The 24,542-nt window shown below is 38.7% G+C and overlaps 3 protein-coding genes and 1 long non-coding RNA gene across 6 annotated transcripts; 2 read left to right on the top strand and 2 right to left on the bottom strand.

Annotated features, from left to right (window-relative positions):
• Window positions 1-1,605: 1,605 nt before the first annotated feature.
• On the bottom strand, window positions 1,606-4,707 carry insl5a (insulin-like 5a). Its single transcript, XM_077584640.1, has 2 exons — window positions 4,269-4,707; window positions 1,606-2,426 (listed from the first exon to the last, which is right to left on the bottom strand). The coding sequence occupies exons 1-2, from the start codon at window positions 4,438-4,440 to the stop codon at window positions 2,272-2,274; spliced, it is 327 nt and encodes a 108-aa protein (XP_077440766.1). The 5' UTR covers window positions 4,441-4,707; the 3' UTR covers window positions 1,606-2,271.
• Window positions 4,708-7,139: 2,432 nt separating this feature from the next.
• Window positions 7,140-11,956, top strand: pars2 (prolyl-tRNA synthetase 2, mitochondrial). Of its 2 annotated transcripts, none has more exons than XM_077583594.1 (4): window positions 7,140-7,288; window positions 7,918-8,242; window positions 9,022-9,267; window positions 10,321-11,956. In XM_077583594.1, exons 2-4 carry the CDS (start codon window positions 7,925-7,927, stop codon window positions 11,200-11,202), a joined length of 1,446 nt encoding a protein of 481 aa, XP_077439720.1. In that variant the 5' UTR covers window positions 7,140-7,288; window positions 7,918-7,924; the 3' UTR covers window positions 11,203-11,956. The 2 variants fall into 2 exon arrangements, with proteins under 2 accessions (XP_077439720.1, XP_077439721.1); XM_077583595.1 differs by having other exon boundaries at window positions 7,149-7,371.
• On the top strand, window positions 11,957-24,088 carry ttc4 (tetratricopeptide repeat domain 4). Of its 2 annotated transcripts, XM_077583597.1 has the most exons (11): window positions 11,957-12,099; window positions 12,834-12,942; window positions 16,946-17,063; window positions 17,151-17,312; window positions 17,406-17,483; window positions 17,703-17,827; window positions 17,903-17,989; window positions 18,079-18,320; window positions 18,421-18,505; window positions 19,903-19,985; window positions 23,359-24,088. In XM_077583597.1, exons 2-11 carry the CDS (start codon window positions 12,931-12,933, stop codon window positions 23,456-23,458), a joined length of 1,092 nt encoding a protein of 363 aa, XP_077439723.1. In that variant the 5' UTR covers window positions 11,957-12,099; window positions 12,834-12,930; the 3' UTR covers window positions 23,459-24,088. The 2 variants fall into 2 exon arrangements, with proteins under 2 accessions (XP_077439723.1, XP_077439722.1); XM_077583596.1 differs by lacking the exons at window positions 11,957-12,099; window positions 12,834-12,942 and adding an exon at window positions 15,754-15,979.
• On the bottom strand, window positions 17,124-23,364 carry LOC144062322 (uncharacterized). The gene is made up of 2 exons (XR_013296379.1): window positions 23,196-23,364; window positions 17,124-22,711 (listed from the first exon to the last, which is right to left on the bottom strand). It is a non-coding gene; the product is annotated as an uncharacterized LOC144062322 (long non-coding RNA).
• Window positions 24,089-24,542: the final 454 nt, after the last annotated feature.

The following is a 24,542-nucleotide window of genomic DNA, read 5'->3' as shown; positions in this document are numbered from 1 at the left end:
GACCAGTTATCTCTAATGAGGTCCATTGGCAACTTGATTGGAGTATAAAAAGAGCTTCTCGGAGTGACAGTGTCTCTCAGAAGCAAAGATGGGTAGACAATCACCAATTCCTCCAATGTTGCGCAGAAAGATAGTGGAAAAACATCAGAAAGGTGTTTACCAGCGAAAAATTGCAAAAAGGTTGACGTAATCGTCATCTACAGTGCATAACATCATCTAAAGATTCAGAGAATCTGGAACAATCTCTGTGTGTAAGGGTCAAGGCCAAAAAATCATACTGGATGCCCATGATCTTCGGGCCCTTAAACGGCACTGCACCGCAAACAGGAATGCTTACTGTAAGGGAAATCACACAAAGGGCTCAGCAATACTTCCAGAAAACATTGTGGGTCAACACAATCCACCGTGCCAGCTGCCATTGCCAGATGAAACTTGACAGTACAAAGAAGAAGCCATTTCTAAAGCAGACCAAGAAGAAATGGAGTGTGGCAAAGTGGAAACCTGTTGTCAGACGAATCACGATTCGAAGTTCTTTGTAGAAAAATGGGGCGCTATATCATACTGACTAAAGAGGACAAGGACAATCCAAGTTGTTATCAACACTCAGTTTATAAGCCTGCATCTGTGATGGTATAGGGTTGCATAAGTGCGTGTGGCATGGGCAGCTTCCACATCTGGAAAGGCATCGTCAATGCACAAAGGTATATTCAGATTCGAGAACAAAATATGCTCCCATCCTGGCATCATCACTTTCAGAGAAGATCTTGCATTTCTCAACATGATAATGCCAGACCACATGCAGCACCAATTACAACATCATGTCTGCGTAGGAAAAGGATGCTGGTATTGAAATGGCCAGTCTGCGGTCCACTTCTTTCACTTATAGAGCACATCATAAAGGGGAAGGTGCAACAAAGAAAGCCGGAAACAGTTGAACAGTTAGAGAGACGCGTGTTAGACAAGAATGGGACAGCATTCCTATTTCTAAACTTGAGAAACTTGCCTCCTCGATCCCCAGACGTTTGCAGACTGTTGTAAGAAGGGGGGATGCCTCACAGTGGTGAAAATGGCCTTGTCCCAATTTTTTTTAGATTTGTTGACAACATGGAATTTAAAATAAACATAGTTTTCCCTTAAAATGAAACATTTTCTCAGTTTAAACTTTTGAACTGTTCTTTATGTTCTATTCTGAATAAAATATAAAAATTTGGCACTTACACATAATTGCATTCAGTTTTTATTCACAAGGTGTATAGTGTCCCATCTTTTTTGGAATTGGGTTTGTACATGAAAGATACAAAAAAGGCAAAGTTGTCCTTCCATCGATTTTCTTTAGTGCTCGTCCACAAGATTCGCAGGTGAGCTGGAGCCTATTATAAACATACAAAGTCTACACACCCTGTTCAAAACAGGTTTTTGTGGTATAAAAATGATAACAAGGCCTATATAATTTCCAAACTGTCTCCACCATGCTTTTGACCTAAAGTGTACCGCTCAAATGGTAATTATTATCTTTGTATTTTATAAAATATTCTTTCTTCATGCTAATGCAGAAAATGGTTCCACCTACATTAGACACTGAATTGGAGAGTCTGTCACTTTGTTTTTTGCTGTTAATAGATTAGTTTATAAGTTTTTGCTGGTGATGTACCGTAGCCGTATCACTTTTTTAGTCCTGGTAAAATATGCAGCACGAATGGAGACAACATGCAAAATCCATACAGGAAATTTAGCTGAGATTTGAATCCATAACTTTGAGACAGAAGCACTAACCACTAGCATCACTGTTAGAGGTCATTGAAGTATATATTTTATTGGTCAGTGCCAGTGATCACATTCACTGTATACATTGTGGAGTGAAATTTATGCTCATCAAAGAATATGACTCCTGTGCAATTTATTTGACAAAATAGTGAAATAAAAGCATATTCCTCCATTTAAATAAAAACAAGCATGGACTGTTTACAAACCTGCTTACTTATCAGTGAGTGCTTTCAACTGATCGAAAAAGACATGCAGCATTCTTCACTTTCTCTAACCTCAATCACTAATTGGTGTGATTGTGCCATGATTACATTACAGGTGCTCAGAAATATTTTCACCAAAATAACAAAAAAAAATTGTAAATAACTTCATGGAAAAGACAATTGCAATTCATATGATGATCATGTTGTCTTTAAGCATTCTGATTTACATTTGGATTCTATTAAGGCAAGGCTGATTCGTTTTTGGTCACTTGGAGAAGAGACGACGACGATGATGTGGCTGAGCTCAGCAGAGGAAGGTGAGGTCGCTCTTCCTGCAGCCGACCTGGCAGCACACTGTTGTCAGGATGTTGTTTATGTCCCGCCTGGTCAAGTCTGAGCCCGGGTGGTTTTTGATGCTCTGCAAACTTTCCAAACTGTTCTCCTCTCCTGTGGACAGACCTGCATCAACAATACACAATGAAGGACAAAAAAATCACAATGGATTCTGTGGCATTATGTTTATTTATATACTTGACAGATGGAGTGGAACCATCTTGTTCAATTGATTGATGTTCCCATTAAAAGCGTCCCTAATGACAATGCAGATTTCCGCTATGCAATTTGACTTGTTCAGTATCCCTTTCCTCTTCGTGATCACTCCAACTGATAAGACTAACTGAGTTTGAGACTGAGATCTTGTAATCTTGATATGTGTGCTCCTGTGGATTAATGATGTAGACATCATGTCCTGGTCTGCCCACACATGCATGGAAAATTCTAGATTGCTAGATTATGGCGCAAGGACACAGTCAGTATCGCAGTGACTGAAGCTTGTTTAGTTGTGTTTGCAGTTGTGTAGAAGTGTGGCGGATAATAGTGAGAGCTGATTGATCATTTAAAATATTTTTCTTATGTCATGTTAAGTGTTTTTCATGGTTTTTCAGGGCTCTTCTACCTCATGTCTGAGTTTTTTTTCCATCTAAGAAACTCAGGGCGCTAGTGAGCGAACCACAAGGCTTCCCATGTCTCCCCCTGTTGGTTATTGTCATTTTTCGTGTTTCTTGGACGGGTTTTGACTGTGAAGGCAAATTCTTTGTGTGTTTTTACATACTTGGTCAATAAATCTGATTCTGATTCCACAACATTATGATTGTGTTCATTGAAACTAAGCAATCATGCTTTTATAAGGGCAGAATTCTCTCTAGGTTGTCCGGCTGTATCTAATAAAGCATCTGGTCAAGGCATTATAAAAAAAATAATAATAATTTCAGACAACCAATGTGGCAGTGTATAAGTCATGTTTGTCTCAGATTTCCATCAGAGGTTCGTGATGACTGAAAATAAAATAAACATATAATCACCTAATCATGTTACTACATACTGTACAGTATACACAATTGCACCTGCATCTTACATATCGTTTAACAACAAATTCTTAAATTCTCAATCCAAAAGTCATGGTGACAGCCAGATATAAATTATATTGTTCAATTTATGTTAAGGGATTTGGTAAAAATAAAATAAAATAAAAAATAATAATAATACATACATACATAAATCAATAAAAAAAATATATATATTTTTTAAAGCTTTAAAAAGTGAAGAAAATGTTTCATCCACATTTTCTGATAAAATGTATTTATTTTAAATCAATCAATAACAAGAAACATGAAATAAAGTGTTGGGTCAGACCTGGCCTTTATAAATAAAATCAGGAAAAATTGATTGACAACATTACTAAATACTAAAGGGATGTGCGAGTACCGATATCAGGTATTGCATTGGGACGATTCCAGGCCTTATTTCTAGGTATCGGTACTCGCGACGGGAATCAATATCGGTATCGGCCACCCTCCTGTGGAAGTTACGATCAGGGTCTTGAAAATTAGAAAAATAATTATTCTCCAAATGTAAAATTTTTCCTTAAATTGCATTAAATTAATGGCAATTATCTATGTTCTATTTTGGGATAAATTATCTGTCATTGTGGATGTTATGTATGAAAAGTACTAGTGGTATCTGTACACAGGTGTTGGTATTGGTCTGGAATAAGTGTTATCGAACATCCCTACTATTATACTTTTCACTCATCTGATCTATTTTTTTCCTTTTTTTCTTTTTTCTTTCTTCTTTTATCTTTTTTCTTTTTTTAAGAGAAAGCTCAGTATTAGTCTCACCGATTCAACATGTCATCATCATTGCTCTCTCTCTCTTTTTTTTCTCTCTCACTCATCTGATCTTAACAACCAAAAACTGTGGACATTGTTTCAGGACAAACAAATAACTAAACAGTCATCTCACCATCCATGTTTGACTCGGCGGGGAACCTCCTCCAGCGGGATCCTCCGCAGGTGTACACGACGGCTCTGAGGAACTCTCGGCCACACAGTTTCACGGCTTTGACCTCGGCACTTGTTCTGCCCACCCACGCCACGGCACAAAGCAGCAGAGGCAAAACCACGAGAGCTCGCATCCTGGATACCTAAAGTGACTTTCTTTTTCTTTTAAAGTTACTGCTGATGCCCTGAGTGGGATCTTTTGTCCTCTCTTATGGATGCCGCTCTGTCTGCTGTCTTCACTATATAGCCGTCCACCTTTCTGTTGCGGGATACTGAGCATCCCCGCACCTCCCACTTAATGCTCCTTAGCCCATCCCAGTCATACATGCACATGTTTACATGGCCGCCCACCATTTCCGCTTTTTGGCCACTTTGGCCATTCTTCGAGAAAATATCACCTCCAAATGTCAATCAAATGAAACGAGGGCAACCCTTTTTGCTGCAGGTGATTACGTAGTGATTGCACTGACCTTTACTGTGGTGCATGGCTAATTAGGTGAAACAAAGTGCCCCTCCCTCCCACGCTCAAGCAGATGTTTGGCGCGTTTACACACTTAGAAAGCAGTGTTGTTGACTACTTTACAGCGTTTTGGACCATATGAGAGGAAAAAGTCAATGTTGACAGTCCATCAGCCAGGTCATTACGGAGATATTGATGGTGCAGTGTGATAGTCAGTATGACATTTCAGCATGATTGTTATCAGCAGACCTACTTACGGTGATCGTGCTATCATAGCATGCTTGTTTGGAAAAATATAGTCCAGTAATAAAAAATAAAAAAAAGTGTGCAATATATGTGGTGGGACAGCTGGGTAGGGTTAGTTGTTCACTTTTTAACTTTTCTCCAGGCTTGTGTGAGTTGTTTTCGTATACTGGAGTTGTCACATTCTCAAAACATCCTCAAGTTGCATTGAAGACTGAAGCAGTGGTTCTAAATCTGGGTTTGATTGAAGCTCAGGGGTTAGGTGGGTCAGTCTGAGGTGTTTTTAGGAGGTCAAGACACACACCCGAATCGCCCTACTTGGCCATCATTAGGTGCAGGACCCAGAATTGCAAAAATTCAAATCCAGATTAAGCTGATTTTCAAATCCCATTTTCCTGATCCGTGGATCAGAATTTTTTATCGCAGTATCTCAAACCTTTCCTGGATTGGATCCAAATAATTCTGCAAGATTGGGATTTCCAAATCCAACCCGCCCCTAGCATCACCATGTCTCCTAAGATTTCAGACAGAAAGTGTGTATTGTAGACCTCAATCAATCAATATACCAAATGCAAAAGGGGCGGCCATTTTGCTACTTGCTGTCCAATGAAAATGGCGTCACAGTTGCTCAGGACAAACTCAATATTAATCTGAATGCTGTGTTTAGACTAGTGGAGGGTAGCGCATACAAAATATTTTTAAGAACATTTTACATTTTCGAGTTGACGTCCTCTTTAAGTTTTGCTGATGTTAAATTTTGCCCTTGTGGAAGGCATTATACTTTTGGATTGAAATTTATGGCAAAAATACGTAACACATACTTTTGTTTAAAACTTCAAACATTGCTTTGAAAACCATCATGGTCCATCTCAGAAAACATTTCTTATTACCAGTTCAGTAGTTCATGAATACTTATTGGCAGATATACAGGGAGTGCAAAAGTAGGTATGCATAAAACATATACAATACATATCTTTAAAAAAAAGAAGGAACTAAATATATTATTTTTCCTGTTTATTTATTTATTTTAAGTTATGTAAGTGTTTTCTCTCTCTCTCTCTCTCTCTCTCTCTCTTTTTAAATATGTGTACCTACTTTTGCACCCAATTTTCAAATAATATTTACACTATGGTTTGTACTTTTTGTGATGCCTTTCTGAGAAAATATTTTTTATGGCAGTACATAAAAATATCAAACCAAATAAACTCATTAGGTTTTTATGCCGATTGAATCTGTGCTCGAGGGATTCTTTTTATCTCACCGAGACAATTGGTCGCCTGTTTCTCCGGGAACTAATGTTGGAACAAGTCATGACAACCAAGTCACGACACGCCCCTTAATGTATGTGCTCGTTTTATCTCAGGTCTGGAACTGGAATGTGTATCATCCATAATGTTTGGCTAAAAGACAGCAATAAGATAGAGGTCCACAACAACTGGCCACTGACGGGAATAATAGCAACATAAAATGCTATTACACTAGAAAAAAAAAGTGTAATCTCAACAAAATAGATAGTGTGTAAAATTAAAAATGAACAGATTTGACCAATATGTCACGTTTCATTAAATATTTTCCCTACCGATGTTTACAGAGACTGACACTATTACACCTGCATTATCAATGATGGGGAAAACGTGAGTTTGCATATTGTCGAGCACTGTTTACACCAGGCTGCAGAGAAATATGTGTACATGATGTGTTGGACCATACACCTCATTGAACATAAAAGCAATGTGAGTCATGCATCAGTTGTTAAATGACACATTAAAATGGAGCCACTCATTGGCTTTCTCCTTTTGTTCTTTCTTTTAACTCACTATATTGAATTACAAATATATGCTTTCAAAACGGTTTAGTTCAATTATTTACAAGTGCAATAAAGGGGGGAGAGTGAACAAAAGAATGTTGTCAGTTCGATTAATTTAGTACATTTCTCACTTCTTTTTTTGACCTCGTCTTTTCTTCATCACTTTCAGTTGATTTTTTTGTCGTTTGTAAAAAAAATGTTTTAATAATACTTGACTCATAAACGCGAGGTTTTTTTGGATGTTTTTTTTTTATCCCCTTGTCTAATGTTCTCAAATGTTGAGTTTCTCAATATCCTACTGACGTTTCTGTGTTATTCTTCCAGGCCTGTAGGTGGCAGACGAGGGCAAACCTGCAGTGCAATTTGACAGCATGGGACCGAGTCCTTCAAGTTAGGCTCATTAGACGAGTCGACACTCTAATATTTTGGATTGCTCGTATATTCGGAACACTGCAGCTTTTGTGCCTCTAGTGTAAGTCTTGTTATTGTCGTTTGGTGCGGTCTTTGGCGAACCTGGGAAGTCATTCCACGGTTAACTATTTAACCTCTGCTAAAGTAAGCTAGCATAACAGCACCAGCCAGGAAGTGAGAGGCACTTTGTCGTTTACCGGTCACTTTTTCACTTAACACTTTTACACCAAGTCTTACTATTATCTATTTTTAATAAACAACAGCAACAATATACTGCTGAGTGTCAGTGAGCAATGCTAGCATGTACGAAGTATTACCGGCAACTCGTAACATATCGCTATTTGGCCGTGAATTGCGCGAGAACGAAAAGTACGAATTCTGCGCCAACTCGTAGCATGGTGGTTTAAGCGGTCGCCCCAAAAGTGCATCCCCTATGTACATCCTATGTACATTTTTTAAACGTCATTTTTACTGCAATTTCTTGACAACAGCCTACTGCTACACCCGATAGCGATGCTCTGAGGCTTGGTCCGGCGATTGATCAATCAGAGCCGTTCACGGCAAAATAACGCTAGCAGGAGAGTTGCCGGTCACGGCAAATTAGACACTGCCTTCTCTGTATTGTAATTTAAAAATTTTCTTACAAATATTAAAACGGCATCTCATTGTTGACTTGTTTTTGTGAACTAGATCCACCATGGAGCCTGCAATCCACCAGGTCCGACACAAAGTCTTCTGCAGCCTCCATAGAATAGGACTACTTTCCCGCAGGAACCACTCTGGCATTGCAGAGCCTGCTGTTGCATCTTCTCACAGCAGGCGAATGAAAGCCCCGCTCCTGGTCTCTCGTCTCTATCAGCCGTCCAACCTGCGTGACATGGGCCCTGACAGCCGAATGCAAGGTGAAGTTACCTGTAAGAGCCAGAGGCTCATGCAGCAGGGAGGACTCATTCATCCTTCAAATCCAGGATGCTACTACTACCTTCCTGCAATTGTGCGCTCCATGGAAAAACTGGTGAGATTTAATAATGTTATCAGGAATGAGAACATATTGCACTTTTTTCATCTGATTTTACCATCATTATTGTAATGTAAAATTGCCTAAAGAAGAACATGTCCCAGAAGGATCTATTAACCTGCATCATTGGAGTCGATTGTGCCCAAATTTGGCATTTCTTACTTACTTATGGAGGACCAAAACTATATCTATATATATATGGACCGCTCTGTCCTGACAGAGCGTCTGCAGCATGAAATAAATAAATGTGAGAGCAGAGCGTTTATATATTTATTTTTGTATTTATTTCCAACTTTATTTTTATATTTATTTTTGCTTTTTGAATCTCATTTTTAATTTTTTAATTTATTTATTTATTGATATGTTTGTTGTTGTTTTTTTAATTTATATTTATTTTTTGTATTCAGTTTTTGAAATATTTTTGTATCTGTTTTTATTTTCACTTTTATTTATTCATTTATTTATTTTTAATTTTGGCAGTCTTGGTCCGCCATAGTTACTAACATGAGATTCACTTTTCAAAAATCTATTCCAATTTAATACATTTTGTAGAAACTTTATTTGTATGTACGCTGCCATTGTTGTTTACTTTGAATGGATAAGTTCAATAATATGCAAGTGGTAAAAAAAGAAAGAAAAATATGTAAAGAGAAGAGGAAGTTTTTACTTATTTTTAATATATTTTTTTCTTGTATGAAAAGTAGTTGTTCTAAAACGATGCATGCTCAGTACAGGCAAATCCAGTGTTCAAAATGTATAATTTCTCCAACCGCCAGGTGAGAGTGATTGACCAGGAGATGCAGCAGATAGGTGGGCAGAAGCTGGACATGCCCAGTTTGTGCACCGCCGATCTGTGGAGAACGAGTGAGCGTTGGGACTTGATGGGGAAGGAGCTGTTCCGTCTGAAAGATCGCCACGGTGTCGACTACTGTTTGGGACCCACGCACGAGGAGGCCGTGACCAATCTGGTGGCTCACCAGACCACTCTGTCTTACAGACAGCTGCCTCTACTGTTGTACCAGGTTAGTTTGGGCATTGACCCACATTTTTTGTTTTAGGGTCAAACTTCATTTCATGTTTATTTGAATAGGGACAGATGCCACAACATAGATGAATGATAAACAATCTCTAATGCACAGGATCACAGCATTTTTAGCTAATGCTAATTTCCAGTGCCCGTCCCTCGCCCGTCAAAGGGCAGCTGAAGCCTGTGATGGCTAAACAATTATTGTCAAATTAAAACTTTTTCAGAACTTTTAATACATTTGACAAATATAATAACATAGCCATCAGTTTGCTGTTTAGTTCTGAAATCCCTCCATTATTTTAGGATTAAGTTAAAGGGTAAGAAGTCAACCCCCCAAAAAATTCTTGACAATATGTTATATGTGACCTCACTAGTCCAAACATGACATTCTGATTATTATAATATTTGTTGAATATAAGTTATGAAGCAAAATCCATGTTTGTCCATTTCAGGAGGGCGGCCATTTTGCCACCTGCTGTTGACTGAAGATGACAAATCACAGCTCACCTGTTTTCTGAAGCTGAGCTGTAATTGGTTGTTACCTGAGACCTGAGCAACTGTGATGTCATCTTCAGTCAACAGCAGCAAATGGCAAAATGGCTGCCCCCTGAGATGGATAAAAATGGCTGGATTTTGCTGCCAACTCGTATTCTACAAATTTAATATTAATCCAGTGTTACATCCATCCATACATACATACATACATATTATTGTCAAGAAATGTTTATGGTTGACTTCCACTTAGCATTGAGAAGAAATTTAGATTAGATACAGTTGTGCATGAAGTATGTAAACTTTTGAGCACAGCTGTAAAAGTACAAAAGCTAAACGTCACACGTGACACAAAAATGCTATGAATCATCTCTATGTCAACTTCAACCTCTGAAAATATCAAAACAATTACCATAGTATTTTGGATTTTATAGGCATTAAGCCTTTTTCTCACCACACAGTGCACTCATAAGTTCACATACCCCACAAGTATGTAAACTTTTAACTTCAAGCACAGCTTGCAGATCCAAAAGTCAAATGTCTTTGTCTTCAACAGGTCACCCGCAAATTTCGAGATGAGCCAAAGCCAAGGTTTGGTCTCCTTCGAGGAAGGGAGTTCTACATGAAGGATATGTATTCTTTTGACGTCAGTGAGGAAGCCGCTTTTGAGACCTATGAATCTGTGTGCCACGCGTACATTCGTGTCTTCGGGCGTCTGGGCCTGCGTTGCGTGCAGGTGCAGGCAGACACAGGCAACATAGGTGGAAAACTCTCTCACGAATTCCAGCTGCCCGCAGATATTGGCGAAGACAGGCTTCTGGTCTGCGGGAGCTGCTCCTTCTCTGCCAATGTAGAGACAATGGCGTCTGATAGAACCGACTGCCCCCAGTGCAAAACTGGTACCCTGACCGAGTCCAAGGGAATTGAGGTAGGCCACACCTTTTACCTGGGCAAAAAGTATTCTGGGATGTTCAACGCCATGTTCATTAATGCCCAAAACAAGCCGAGTGTTGCAGAAATGGGCTGCTACGGCCTGGGAGTGACGCGTATTCTTGCTGCGGCAATCGAGGTGATGTCAACAGATGAAAGTATCCGCTGGCCGGGTCTTCTAGCCCCTTACCAGGTTTGTGTTCAACCCCCCAAGAAGGGCAGCAAGGAGACTGAGGCGACAGTTGTGGCTGAAGAGCTCGTTCACACAATAGGACAGACGTTACCTCATCTGAAAGGTGAGGTCGTTCTTGATGACCGCGCCCAGATGACCATCGGCAAGAGACTGAAGGACGCCAGCCGACTGGGCTACCCGTATGTCATTGTAGTTGGAAAGAGGGCACTGGAGGACACTCCCAAGTTTGAGGTGATCTGCCAGCAGACTGATGAGATGATGTTTTTAACTAAGGATGAGGTCTTCTGTCTTTTGGGAACAGTGGAAGTCGTGTGATTGAAATTTGGGCCTCACCTGTCTTTAATGTTACTGGAAATCATGTGTAAATGCTTACCATCCGTCAGGCATGACATTGTCTCTCACTGAACAAACAACGAGAAAATAAGATTAACATTTTATTGTTTATTAATTCTATACTATGATTAGAAAAGGAGAGAGAGAGAGAGATATTTAATGGATTGAGTTTTAGAATGAATGTCTTACCACTGGTGTAACCTCAAAGTAAAGGAGAAAACAAAGTCCACCTCAAAGCAGCTCTTCTATAACCAACGTTAATAAGGAGGTGGTGCTGCGTTTGGGTTCATTACCAGCATAGGAGGAAGCTGCGAAATGACCGTTTGGTTGACCACATTAATAATAGTTTGGTGATTGATGTCACTATTTAAGCTCTCGGTGCATCTGACACCAACTGCACCACATGCAGAAACAGGAAGTGACGATGTCCTTACAGAGAGAGCCCTGGGAGAAAAGTACAGCATGCGTTCAAGTTGGGAATGAACCTGTCATTTTCAAAAATGGTTTCCATCTTCGTCCGCCCTACCGCGATATATTTGCTTTGCATGCTTGCTGGACAAGACTGGAGGCACAATCAAAGGGATCTCACAAATTACACACACGGCAGGGCTGAAGATGTCACACAACGGGAGACAACGGTTTTCTCCGTATTTCCCTGCGACCATGAATGCCAGACGGGCAGCACCAGAAACCGTAACAACCTGAGCAAAATCTAAATAAATCATCAGTGTAAAACGGTTTTGAGAGTTGACTGTGCTGCTGCTGTATGCATTACGATATATCTTACAGGTACTGGCGCTTTCAAAGCAGCCCATGAGTCCGGTGTTCCAATCTGAGAGCCGCTTGCGACGCCATCTGTCCTTGTATGGCTTGACTGCGGTGAGCAGGAAAACTGATTATATATTTAATTCATAAATGACTTTCAAAACACTGAAACGTCTTACAATAAAACTGATGGATTTTTTAAAATTATAAAGCAGTGCTTTGCAATGATTTTTTTGTTCCACACTGATAAAAAAGAAAATATTTTTCACATGCCCAACTCTCTGCCACAACTATTATTAGTGTCAAAATGGCATTTGTCTATAAAATTGAAAGTACACCTCTGCAGGAGAGCTAATACGCCTTGCACACTCTTTGACAATACACTATTAAAAAAATCAGCTATTATGTTATTGTAACTTAAGGTATAAAACGTTTCCACACAGCAATACATGTTAATACAACTTATGTTCAAAGGTGAATAACCTTTTGAGCTGAGTAGTTAAAAAAAAATAAAAATAGCGTTGGCTATACTCTTATGTTAAACAGTCTCTTTTCTTCTTCTTTTTTACAGTGTGAGAGCACCTACTGAAGTGGTTGTGCAATTACAATTTATTGTAGTACAGGGAAAAAAAACTAGAAGCTTCCCTGAGGTCACACACATGAAAATCTATACAAATAATCATTTAAAAACAAAAACAAGATGATGGCCCATGCGCGCCAATGAAAAGTTATTGTCTCCTGTCCTAAAATGGCTTACCAGTGATAACTTGGCTGCCTGCGCCTTGAGGCCATCTAGTGTTTTTATGCTGCATTCAAGGAAAGTGGGAAATCTGATTTTTCCGACACAGAAACAGGAAGAATGAAGGGGAACGCCCGCTTAAATTTGGAAATGACACTTGCAGTCGGGTGTGAGGGTGGCAGGAGTACTGGTACCCCGACTTCGATATGATGTCACAGGTATTTATTTATATTTATGTATTGTTCCTTTAACTTAGTTATTTGACAAAGGTTCACGTAATACAACATGATTTGAGATGATTGTTTTAGCCAGAACCACAAACAATTTATCGGAATCAGCCATCTTTGCTGTGTACATTTGCGTCAAACGCTTTGAGGTCGGAACTGGGACTGTCTGACTTTCCACCTAATTCGAATGCAGCATTAGGTCACGCCCCCTTGAGAAGGACTAGCCTAAACGGACATTGGTGCATTTAATTGAGTGAATACATTTGATCATTTGATTTATGAGCAATTTTCACAGAGGATTCTAAGTGCTGCACGTAGTTGTCAAATTTATACAAGAAAAAAATCTATTTCAAATGTAACATTAAATCATACAAATTTCTGGATGCGCGTCAGAACATGCAATCAAATGATTGTTTTTCACTACTGTATGTCATTTGAAGAGGCAGCTCTTTCCGCGATTTAAGTGTGAACTCAAGCAATAAATTGAATATCAACGTTTATTCTCCATTGATAATGTAAATAATTTTTTATAAACCTGATGTGTAATACACTTTATTGGTCGTTTTTTATTCAGGATTTCAAATAAAATTCATGTATTCATTTTTTTTCCATGGATACAACTAAAGGTTAAAACGGCATGAAAAACAGGAACCCCCCCCCTAAAAAAACTTTTATTTTTATTTGAAATTTTTTTTTTTTACGGCATCTAGAATTCAAGTAATAAAAGGGATGAAATTGTGCCTAATAGTGCAAATCTTACTCGGTGATGGTTGACACGGTCTTGGTACAGGTGCAGTGAATGAGGTGTGAGGATGTAAGTGATGTAGGGCTGCTAAACTGAACAATGCTGGAAAAACTTGAATTCTTACAGCAAAACAAAAAGGAAAGTTGATCATTTTTGGAGGTGTGCCTAAAGTTAAAGTGGTGACCATAGTCGCTGTTCACTATTTTAGAATATCTGACCAGGTGGAGAAAGTTGTGTTTAGCTACTACTGACTGTTGAGCATGATGCTGTGGGCATCCTTTTCAATGGAGGTTGAAGTGTACATTATAAGTTGATTGTTGATTGTCTTGAATCAGATTTAAAAATAAATAAAAAAGAGCCCTGTATTTTGTCTTGTTTTAGCTTTGTAAAATTCAGCACATGATATACTGTATTCTTAAATGGTATCTAGGAAGAAAACTTGTTTTTACATTTCTGTCTTGAGCTGAACATCTTTGTTCTACAGTTTGTTTTGTTTTTTTACAATTGTTTAATGACAGATGTGTAATTCTATATGGTGGAACTTTTAGCCTCCCTCCGCATCAATCAACGGTTGATGATGACATCAACCAGTGTTGCACGAATTGACTAATTTGGTCCTCTTTTTTGAGGATGTTCTCTTCCTATTTCACGTCTCTATCTCTACCTCCTGCTCATCCTCCACTGATTCCCCCTCTCACCCTCACTTTTCTTTCTCGGACTTCTTCCATTTGGATTAAAAGCAGGAGACTTTACCAGCTGCATTTTTTGTAGCGCTCAAACTTGATTGCTTTGTCTACCATATTGTGTTTTTAATCAACTGGCTCATGAGTGTGGTGATATGTCAATCAGTGCTTTGGAATTGCAAGGAAGTGGCATCCTACTTTTGTGTAGTGTTGTGCAAATCTTTGTGTATTCTGCAAAAAGTGTGGGGCTTACTCCGTGTTTATAATGGTGAAAATCTGGTCCAACGTTTTGTTTTTTCACTGTAAGGTGTTGTTGATAATTATGTAATTGTTTAGTTTTTAGTGTTTATGCACTCGAAAAAACGGAGCGAAAATACGACTGAAAGAGAAAGTGGAACCTCGTGTTACGAACACGTTTTTTTGTCGAAAATATGCCTCCGGTTAAGTACATGTTTCGTTTTAGGAAACTTATAATCATGGGTGAACGGATGGAGCATACTGTGCGTCTCGCGCTAATAATTAGACCTTATTGAGGTCGCCTTTCATTAAAGCTAACAAGGTCACAGAACCAATTAAGTTCGTTTATTGAGGTACCACTGTTTGGCTGTCAAGAATGCAATTTCACGGAACATCAACCAAGAAAGCCTTGTTGGTCTTCTTGGTGGTCCGTTTCCGAGTCCATTTGGTAAATGAACAGACGGATTTTGCAAAATATGAGAGACAGATCGAGAGAGTGATATAAGACATAGAGACCACAACTTCCACCGCCCTCACCTTATTAATGTCGCCATTTGAAAACATACAAATGTGTTATTACGCATATGATAGTAGATTATCAAAGTCTTAAAATGTGTGTTTATGTGATTTTTGTGGGTATTTGACCAGTCCGTTATCTATTGTTAGGCGGAACTAGTGCTGGCAAAGTGAAGCTTTGTGAAGCACTGAATTTGAATAGTTATAGTGCCCTCTCCTGGCGGAAAGTAAGACTGCAGTGGATTTAAAACATCTTCTCTTTGAAATAGTTGATGCACTGCAGGGAGCAGTGACGGGAGTCGGAGGCGAAGTGTCAAACCACGAAGCCAAGTGCCATGGCGCTTTATTGACAAATTTGACATCTGCTTTCTCTACTCTTCACTTGCATGCGGGAGGGAAGTGAGAAGGCTAATCAACTTCCGTTCAGTCCGTCAAACAAAACAATCCCACCCGATAAGAGTAGCGATTCATAAAATGTATAGATTGAATAAGGTACGCACTATATAAATAATGAATTTTTAAAAACGACGTGTTATGATCCTCTGCGAGTGTTTGTTAATATTAATGTTCAATAAAGTGTTTGAAAAAAACAACAACTATGGAACCTTCGGCTGACGGCTGTTGCCGCACGAACTATTTGGTGAGTCGTGCCTTCGTTACACGTATAGTGTGACAAGCATGTAGACGGTGATTATCTGTTTTGACTTAGGAAAACGGCGCACAGATAACTTTTTGAGTCATGGCCTCCCCTGCTGTACAAAATGATAGCGACGATGATGACGTTTTCGCGGAAGCCTTCAAGCGCCACAAATACAAAAAAGCCTTCAATGAAGACAACTGGGAAGAGGTCAGATGAACTATCTACACATTTATTAATGGCGCATCTTTGCTGGCGAGGGGGCTCATACTCGTATTTATTATGGTAGCTAACTATGCTATGAGCGATAGCTGTAGTTTGTGTTTGGACTCTGGGTTTGGTGAGTATGTGAACATGTAGCGTAGCAGGGGTGGGCAAACTCGTGCAGGTTTGAGATGTTTCACTTCTCCAAAATACCTGATTATGATCACCTCATCAGCAAGCTCTGCATAACGATCACGTTCATTGGGATCAACTGTGCTGGAGTAGGGAAACGTCAGAATCATGCAGGACTGCGGCCCTTGAGGACCGAGTTTGCCCATATGCAGACCTGTTTTCTATGTTATAACGTAAATACACTTTTGGGTGATAGTTACAATCATTGTAGACTTGAACAAGCAACAATGGCATTTGTGACACAAGGATACAGTATATGGCAGTGAAACACATTACACACAGTGGTCATGCCACATGGAGAGATGGAAACACATATACGTCAACCCCCATAATTACAGCAAATACTTTTTCCAATATATTTCACTTATTTGGTATTTGTTTATTGTGATCAATAATGCTCAGAAATTGTGCAAGCATAAAAGTAGTTTGGGAACTTTGGAAATGCATTCTTAAGGAAGTAGCTGCCTTCCATTGTAAACATTATTACAAATATGGTTGCTTGGGAACACGTCCTATATGTTGTTGTTGTTGTTTAATTTCAACAAAAACTATACAATGCGCTCCTTCTCTCCCTCTGGTCCATATTTTATGTGGTACTTAACATGTGACCAAACAGCAGAAATGTGATGAGATTAGCAAAAACTAACACCAGATTTGGATTCAGCGCCCCAAAATGGGCCGAAATCCATTGAAAATTTTCATGCAAGAAAAATCGTGTTGACCAGTGAATCAACCTATAACCTGAAGTTCCGTACGCCCCTCTTCTCTGGTCTTATTTAGGAGTTTGATAAGATACCCATGTTCATGAAAACGGTACCTGATGAGTTTGACCCCAAAGAATATCCTGAGCTAGCTCATATCCAGGCTATAATCCACGATGAAGACAGGACCCCAGAAGGTATGTATGCCACAAATGTTATCCTTTTGTTAATATGAACTGTATGTGTCCAACATGAAGTGATATCAATTTTGTTTTATTCTACAGAAAAAGCGCAAAGTTTAAAGAATGAGGGCAATGCCTTTTTCAAGGAGAAGAATTACCTAAAGGCCATAGTGGCATACACAGCAGCTTTGAAGAGTGAATGTGGCGATCACGACCTGGACACTGTTCTTCTCACCAACAGAGCAGCAGCACACTTTCATCTTGGTACATTTTCCTTGAAGTTAAACACTACAAAGAAATCAATGTCCTTCTAAATGATTTGGAGTAACTTTTTAGATGTGATCTGTTGACATGTAGGCAACATGCGATCTTCACTGAATGACGCTGCAGCCGCAAAGAAGATCAAACCAGACCATCTTAAAGCCTTGATTAGAGGTATGTTTTACACTAATTAGCTCGGTGAAACAATATTCTCGCATGCTTTGTCCAGTTTATTTTTGTCTATCAGACAGTGACAACATTATTACTGTGGTTAATTTGATTGAATGTCATTCAAGTCAGTTTCATTTCATGTGAATCTTTTTGACAATCTTTGTGGTTATCTTAGGATTGTGATTTGTATTTCTAGTTGGATGTGATTGTACGTGTGTTCAGGTGCTGAGTGTTGCATTGAGTTGCGTAACTTTGCGACAGCCATGCAGTGGTGTGTAGAAGGTCTTAGAGCTCATCCTACAGACAAGAAGTTGCAGGACCTGAGAACAGCAGCAGACAAACACAAGGTAGCATCTATCCTAAAGGTAAATAGGTGTCAATTTATATAATACAGTTTATATTCATTTTTTTCTTTACCACAGAGGGCAGCAGAAAGAGATGCTAGAAAGGCCAAGGTCAAAGAAAAGAAGTTGGCTAATGAGAAAGAAGCTCTAATGGCTGTGATTAAGGTTATAATAAGACATACTAAAATCTAGAGTGACAAGAGATCTTCTGTTGTTGACTGGGAACAATCTTAAAATTGAAAACTTTGTTGCAGGAGCGAGGCATCAAGTTCCTCCAGTCGGTGAAGCCTCGTCAGTCGGGTTCAGACGGGGAGGATGACGATGAAGGGTCTTCGACTGCAATAGCCGAGCTGAGCCTGGACGGTCTCAGCTCGCACCAGGCCACAGGAGCTCAGGTCTTCCTGGATGAGCAGCACAACCTGCATTGGCCTGTGCTGTTCCTCTATCCCGAACATCAGCAGAGTGACTTCATCTCGGCTTTCTGCGAAAACAACTGGTACATCTTGTGGCACGGTGTTAAGAATACTGTCAGTGTTAAAAAAAAAATCAACAAAAAAAAAAATCAGTGTTCATTTTTTATGTATTTTCCCCATTAGTTTTGTAGATCACTTTGCTGTCATGTTTGGGGAAGAACTCCCACCTTGGGATGTGGACAGAAAATATCACCTGCAAAATTTACAGGTTTGTTAATCTGATTCTTAAAAAAAAAAACAGCAATATAATTTGAAGCATACAATGTCTAAAACCAACAAGTCCTCCAACAATAAGGACCATATTGGTCGTTTTACCATGCACCAAAATACGGCCAAGTGTTACATAATGTAGTTTATTGACCTCTATCGGCCATGTTAAATAGCAAAAAAAGTAATGGGAATCAAACCCAGGTCCACTAGTTGCAAGACGAATGCTTATCTTACTGAGCTAACAGGTTAGAAATGATCTTAGACTACCATCTAGGCTATTTTTTCACCCAGGTCACATATATCCGACCTCGATATTTGAAAAGTCAAATATGCGCTCTGCGGGGGCATTAAGCTTGATTTATGCTTGACGCATCCGCAAGGTCCGCACGGCTCGGGAGACGTACGTGAAAGTTGTTTCGAGTAACTTGTTGTGACTTTAATTTAATCCCACTTGGAACCTGAAGTATAAAGATGGCATTTGTAGCTGTGTTATTAGTAATTTAGCCACGCAGACGGATAGCGCGACAATGACGGGACGTCATCGTTGGGGAGAAAAAAAGGAGCGATCTCCGTGAGATGAACAGGATCGCCTCATTTTCACAAAATATTATTTCTATCTCCACCTGCATCATTCCTCTGTAGATATGAAATGGTAAAAATATGAGCCCCGACGACGGACTTATAGAAGTCCGTGGCCCTGACATGTGGAACCATACGTATTTACTTCTGTAAACACAGCGTTGTGAGTGACGTTGTATCTTCTTCTGCACATGAGGGGGTCACTTTGGGGACGCATTACGTACACACAGCAGACGGACTGAGGTCGCAATTAATAGGTAATGTGAAAAAAAATCGGAATTTGGCATTAGGACCTGCAGTGTGAACGTAGCCTTAGTGTTTTTTTTAGTGTTCACATGTATGTCAATGCACCGTTATGGACTGATGGATGGGGTTAGGATGAGGCTTTCAGTGAGATTGTACAGTACGTGTTACGTCTTTACATGGGACACTAATGGTTGAGGCTAGTAAAAGGCACAGTAAGATTGTAGATAACTACAAAACATGTAGACAACACTAAAACAATCACTGGCCAAGTAGCTCAGTCAGATAAACACTCGTTTTCGGACCGGACGGACTAGGTTGGGGTGGGGTCCTGCTTTTGGATTCTTGCACTATTCCACATGGCCGATAAGAGGTCGCTAAACTAACATACGCAACACTTGGTCATAATTTGGCTCCTTTTCAAAACGACCTATGTGGTTGTATTTATTGGAGGACTGTCTCTCTAAAACAAATATCAATACATAATCAAACATACATAATGCATTTTGTTTACTGAATAGAGTTGCTCTTCCAGTGTTTTATTTGATGAGTAATGAACTTCTCGCTCTGTAGCTGTTCTTTGAGGATGAGGAGAGGGAGACGCTCTACAAAGTTGACCCAGAAACTTCACTATTAAAAGTGTTGCAGCACAAAAGGTATTTATGGCCAAATAATTGAGAAGGGAAGAACGGCTTTTACAAGATGTCAGAAAAGTTCCAGGAATATAAAAACATTTTTTTTTAGTAATAATACAAGACATTTAAGGTCATCGTGCAGCATAAAAAGAAATAAATTATTTATTTATTTTTGCTCAAGGGGATCATCAAGGTGGCCCAATTTGAACACATCCAGATGGCCGTGAATCTTTTCAGGCATGTGTGAAGCGGTGCAGAGAAGGCTGGGAAAGCACGTTGGGCCTGGTACACATCTAACGACAATTGGGCTGTTTTCGTAACCTTGCCAGCAAGATGAATTCTTGCGGCATTTGTGAGTTTACAAATTCCGGAGAATACATCTTGTACCGCTCCCGCTGATACGTTTGCAGCCGACCTTTTTTAGGTCGGACCAATCAGGCGTTGTTTAGGCGGGACAAAACCAATGAATAAATACCTCGATGGCGAAGGTTGGGACAAAGAAACCTAACAGACGAATGGACGCTACAATTAATTCCATTCTTGCAGAATTACTCAGTTTTCTTGTTGAATTTGAACAGCGAGAGGCGCTTTGTTCATTTTTATTTGGTAAAGATGTTTTTTTTTTTAAGTGCGCCTCACGTGTCCCGCTCCAAATAGCCTACAAATGCGTCATCCGTACCGCACGCATCCGTGCCCACCGGTGCGAACTACTATACATTTGTACGTACTGTGCAATTGCACCGCCAGAAAATGCTCAGTTGCTCACCCTACGTTTGGTTTTTAATGTACCATTTGCCAACATGTCTGTGGTGTGGACGCATTTGAATTTATATTGTGCTTTGTTAAAATGTTGAAATATGAATGTTAAAATATGCCAAAATATTTTATAATAATATTCTAAATGTAATTAATTATAATAAATGCAACAATAATAACAAATTGGCATAAACATTTTTTTCGGCTTTTCGTTTTTTTGCCAAGTATTTCTCGTTTTCGGTTTCTGCCCAAAAATGTAATTTCAGTGCATCCCTAATAAAAACAAATGTCCGGGACCTACCCATGTTGTGAGGATAATAACACCATCCATTAGAGAACACACCTCGAGTTCCTTCACTCAAAATATATTTGATGACAAGATTTGTCACGCCACATATATCATGTATACATCTGTATGATCAAGCTGGTAAATCCTGTTTTTATTTCCTATAAAAGATAAAAAAAAATTCTTCATGTATGGCATATGTAACCGGTAAACAATCTCTTAGGATAAAAAAAAATAAATCTGTAAGTGTGTACTAAACCTGAACTGCAGGGGATTATCTCAAAAGCAAAAACTTATTTGGATTTTAAATCCATCCATTTATCTTTCGTGGCATTAGTCTTGGAACTTTTTCTGCCTTGTGTAATCTAAAGTGGGCCCTTTTTCCCCACACTCTTATTTTGTAGCTAAAAATAAATACCCAAATAATTGATTCCACTATTGTTCTAGTGGTCCATGTATCCTGCATTATGGCTTATTATTGGGTTTGTTTGGGGTTTTCTTGCTCAGCATATTTTTATGCTTGGCATCTATTTTAAAAAGAGGTTGCCATTCGGAAAGTATAGTACGTATCCACCTGCACTGCCTTATAATAATTCATACTATCTTTGACACATGTTAATATTCTGCCACTTTATCACCAATAAAAAAACACAAAATCTTTAGTAGGCCCATGCTAAACTATTGAATCAAATGTAAAATTTGCCACATTCGCGCTTCGCTTAAGTTCTAAGCTGTATTTTATTGGCTGCGTAGCCAGAATTAATTGATAATTAAATCCTGGTTTTCATGTGTGCATAGCTAAGACCTTTTGCAAGATTTAAATCCACAAGTCATGCTCTAATTATGGTGTGCGGCATGTTTCTCCTTCGTGATTGGAAAGAATGTCATTGAATGATAACACCTGTGTCTGTCTTCATAATTAGCAAGAATTATTTGTCAGTCATTACATTTAATTTATGCAGCTGTGCACTAGGAAAGCAGTGCTTCTCAACTCTTGTCACGGATACAAAAATGCTGACTCATTATTATACCTGCATAAAGTAGACAGATACTGATACTGGTATCGTTTTGTATTGCTGTACTTTTCTAGTACCGCTATACTGTGCAACCTTAGCTGCCAGCTGGGCACTGCAGTTGCTTACATGTTCAAAGTGCTTTTCAGGGTTACTGATGAAGAAACTGATAAACTTGAATACTGCATGGACAAAAATAAAAATACTGTATTGAAATTAAATATATGGCCACAATGCACTGATAAAACGTCAATAGTTTGCACTGGGTTATTAACGTTATTTTCAACTTTAAAGGCAAGTTTCACCCAGGGTTATTATAGTTTTGAAATTTTCATTTTAGTTAGTTTTGATTTCGTTTTGATTTAGTTTTGAGTTTAAAAAAAATATTTTTTTTTAGTTAGTTTTAATTAATTTCAGGGTGATTCTATTAGTTTTGATTAGTTTTAGTTATTTAATAAATGCTTAGTTTTTGTTTAGTTTTAGTTTTATGTTTGTTTGTTTTTAAAGTGTATTAATGGTGCGCAGTATTAAAAAAAAAATAAAGGTAAAATAAGAAAAGTAACACATTTCTTACCTAATGTTGCGTTTCAGCTGAGCCATTTGGGGCTAAAGTCAAGCACGCAAAATTGTCGCCTTGGAGCGACGTCGTCTGAAGGTGCTTTTCTATTGGCTGCTGCTAGATGACCTCACTCCTGTGTGACACAGTTTCAAACGTCCTTATTCCGATTAATATCAAAATAAATCTACTTAAAATCACATTAAAAATCGTCCCCAAAGGCTCATTCATTCAATTAATCACCAAAGACTAAAACTAAGGACATTTTTGCTATAATTATAGTTTTAGTTTTGTAAACGTAAAATGAAATTTCAGTTAGTTTTGGTTTTTTAAAAAGCATTTTGTATTTATTTCGTAAACAAAAATTTTTATTTTATTTTTTTCATTAGTTTTCGTTAACTAAAATAACTTTTGTCTCACCTGGGCCGCATGTTAAATATTTCACTGTGTCGTAAGTTTAGAACAGGGTTCTGCTTATACGCCAGCAAGATAACCGAAATTTGTGCACAAAATTGGACCGTGCCATAGTTTATCACGTCATGTTTACAAATATTTCTAAATGAGCATGCTTCATGTACCGTGTACAACAATTTTTTTATGCCATTACACAAACTCGTCACCTGGAATTTTTTTCACTAGCTGTCCGCAAGCTCCCCAGAATGTCTCTCCTGCCCACTTTTGGGTCCCGAATTGCCATTTGAAAATTACAGCCGTAGAGGATATGATCCTAAACGACTTGTTTAGACCTTCTTCCTCACAACGCTCTCTCTTTCTGTTTTGCAGGTTTTTTGTCAAGGTGGGTACGCCCAGCTTCATCATTTTGGTGAATGGCTCATCATTCTGGAAGAAATATTTAACAGGAAAGAAAATACGGGGATTGTGAAATAGATGCCCTTTTTATACTATAGAAGAAAATGTTTGCTGAAGCGTAAAGACTTCATTCACCCAAAGAAAATGGATCCTGTTGTGGCAATGGGAGCAAAAGCCAGAATATATCTACAGCAGGGGTTTTTAATCATGATCTTCATCTATATGAAGACATGAATCATGTTTTAATGACTTGTAGGAAACTGATAAATCAAGGCTTGAAATAAGCGGTTTTGCATTGTACTTTTTAGGGTAAAATTTACATTTTGCGCCTCATCAAAACACATTGATTAGCAAAACTGAGAAGCAAACACCAAAGATGTCCGTTGGGCAGGACACACATCACCTACCACGGGTTATTGGAGGTCAAGGCAAACTTGATGCTACTTGCGCCGCATCAGCTAGATAGCAACAAATTCCTGCTGGCTACTAGCGTAGATAAACAAACACGTTCGGGAGTCACTCCCATATCAGTTATCATGGCCTCCATGGCGGCAGTTAATCTACATTTCTGACAATTTTGAAAATACTCAGTTTAAACTGAAATTTATATTTGCATGAAATTGCCTCACTGAAAATGTTTCTAGGCAAGAAAATACAGTTTTTTTATGTAATTGTAAGAAATAAAAACTTGATTATATCAAAAACAAAACCAATTGTTTGTTCATTTTATTGTTGTGTTTTTATTTTTTTAATAAAATCCTTGCTTCAGGTCCGGATTAACATGCCCAAAAATTGCTCCAAAAGTACAACATTGCTCCTCAAATGAACTGCAACCAAAACTGCATATAGCTTTACCGAAATTAAACTTTTGTACCGAGTGGCACACGTTACCAGATTTATGTCTTCAACTACACACTGTTAGGCATAATGAAAAGCACTCTCATCTTTAGTTGCATTGCCATAATACTAAAATAGTTCCAATTGTAGAACATTGTGCAGATTGTTAACATGCACATAAATATTTGAAGATACACACATGCATTGGAGTGAACAAATATATGCTCACAAAATAGTAAAATGAAAAAAATGCAGATAAAATATATAGAGAGAGGCAACAAAAATTAGGCAGCATCTTGCATTCTCAGTCCATGGTTGAT

The sequence above is a fragment of the Vanacampus margaritifer genome, chromosome 13 (assembly GCF_051991255.1).
Source record: "Vanacampus margaritifer isolate UIUO_Vmar chromosome 13, RoL_Vmar_1.0, whole genome shotgun sequence".
NCBI classification, from domain to species: domain Eukaryota; kingdom Metazoa; phylum Chordata; class Actinopteri; order Syngnathiformes; family Syngnathidae; genus Vanacampus; species Vanacampus margaritifer.
Note: the sequence above shows the minus strand (reverse complement) of the source record. Positions and strands in the feature narration are given on the sequence as shown.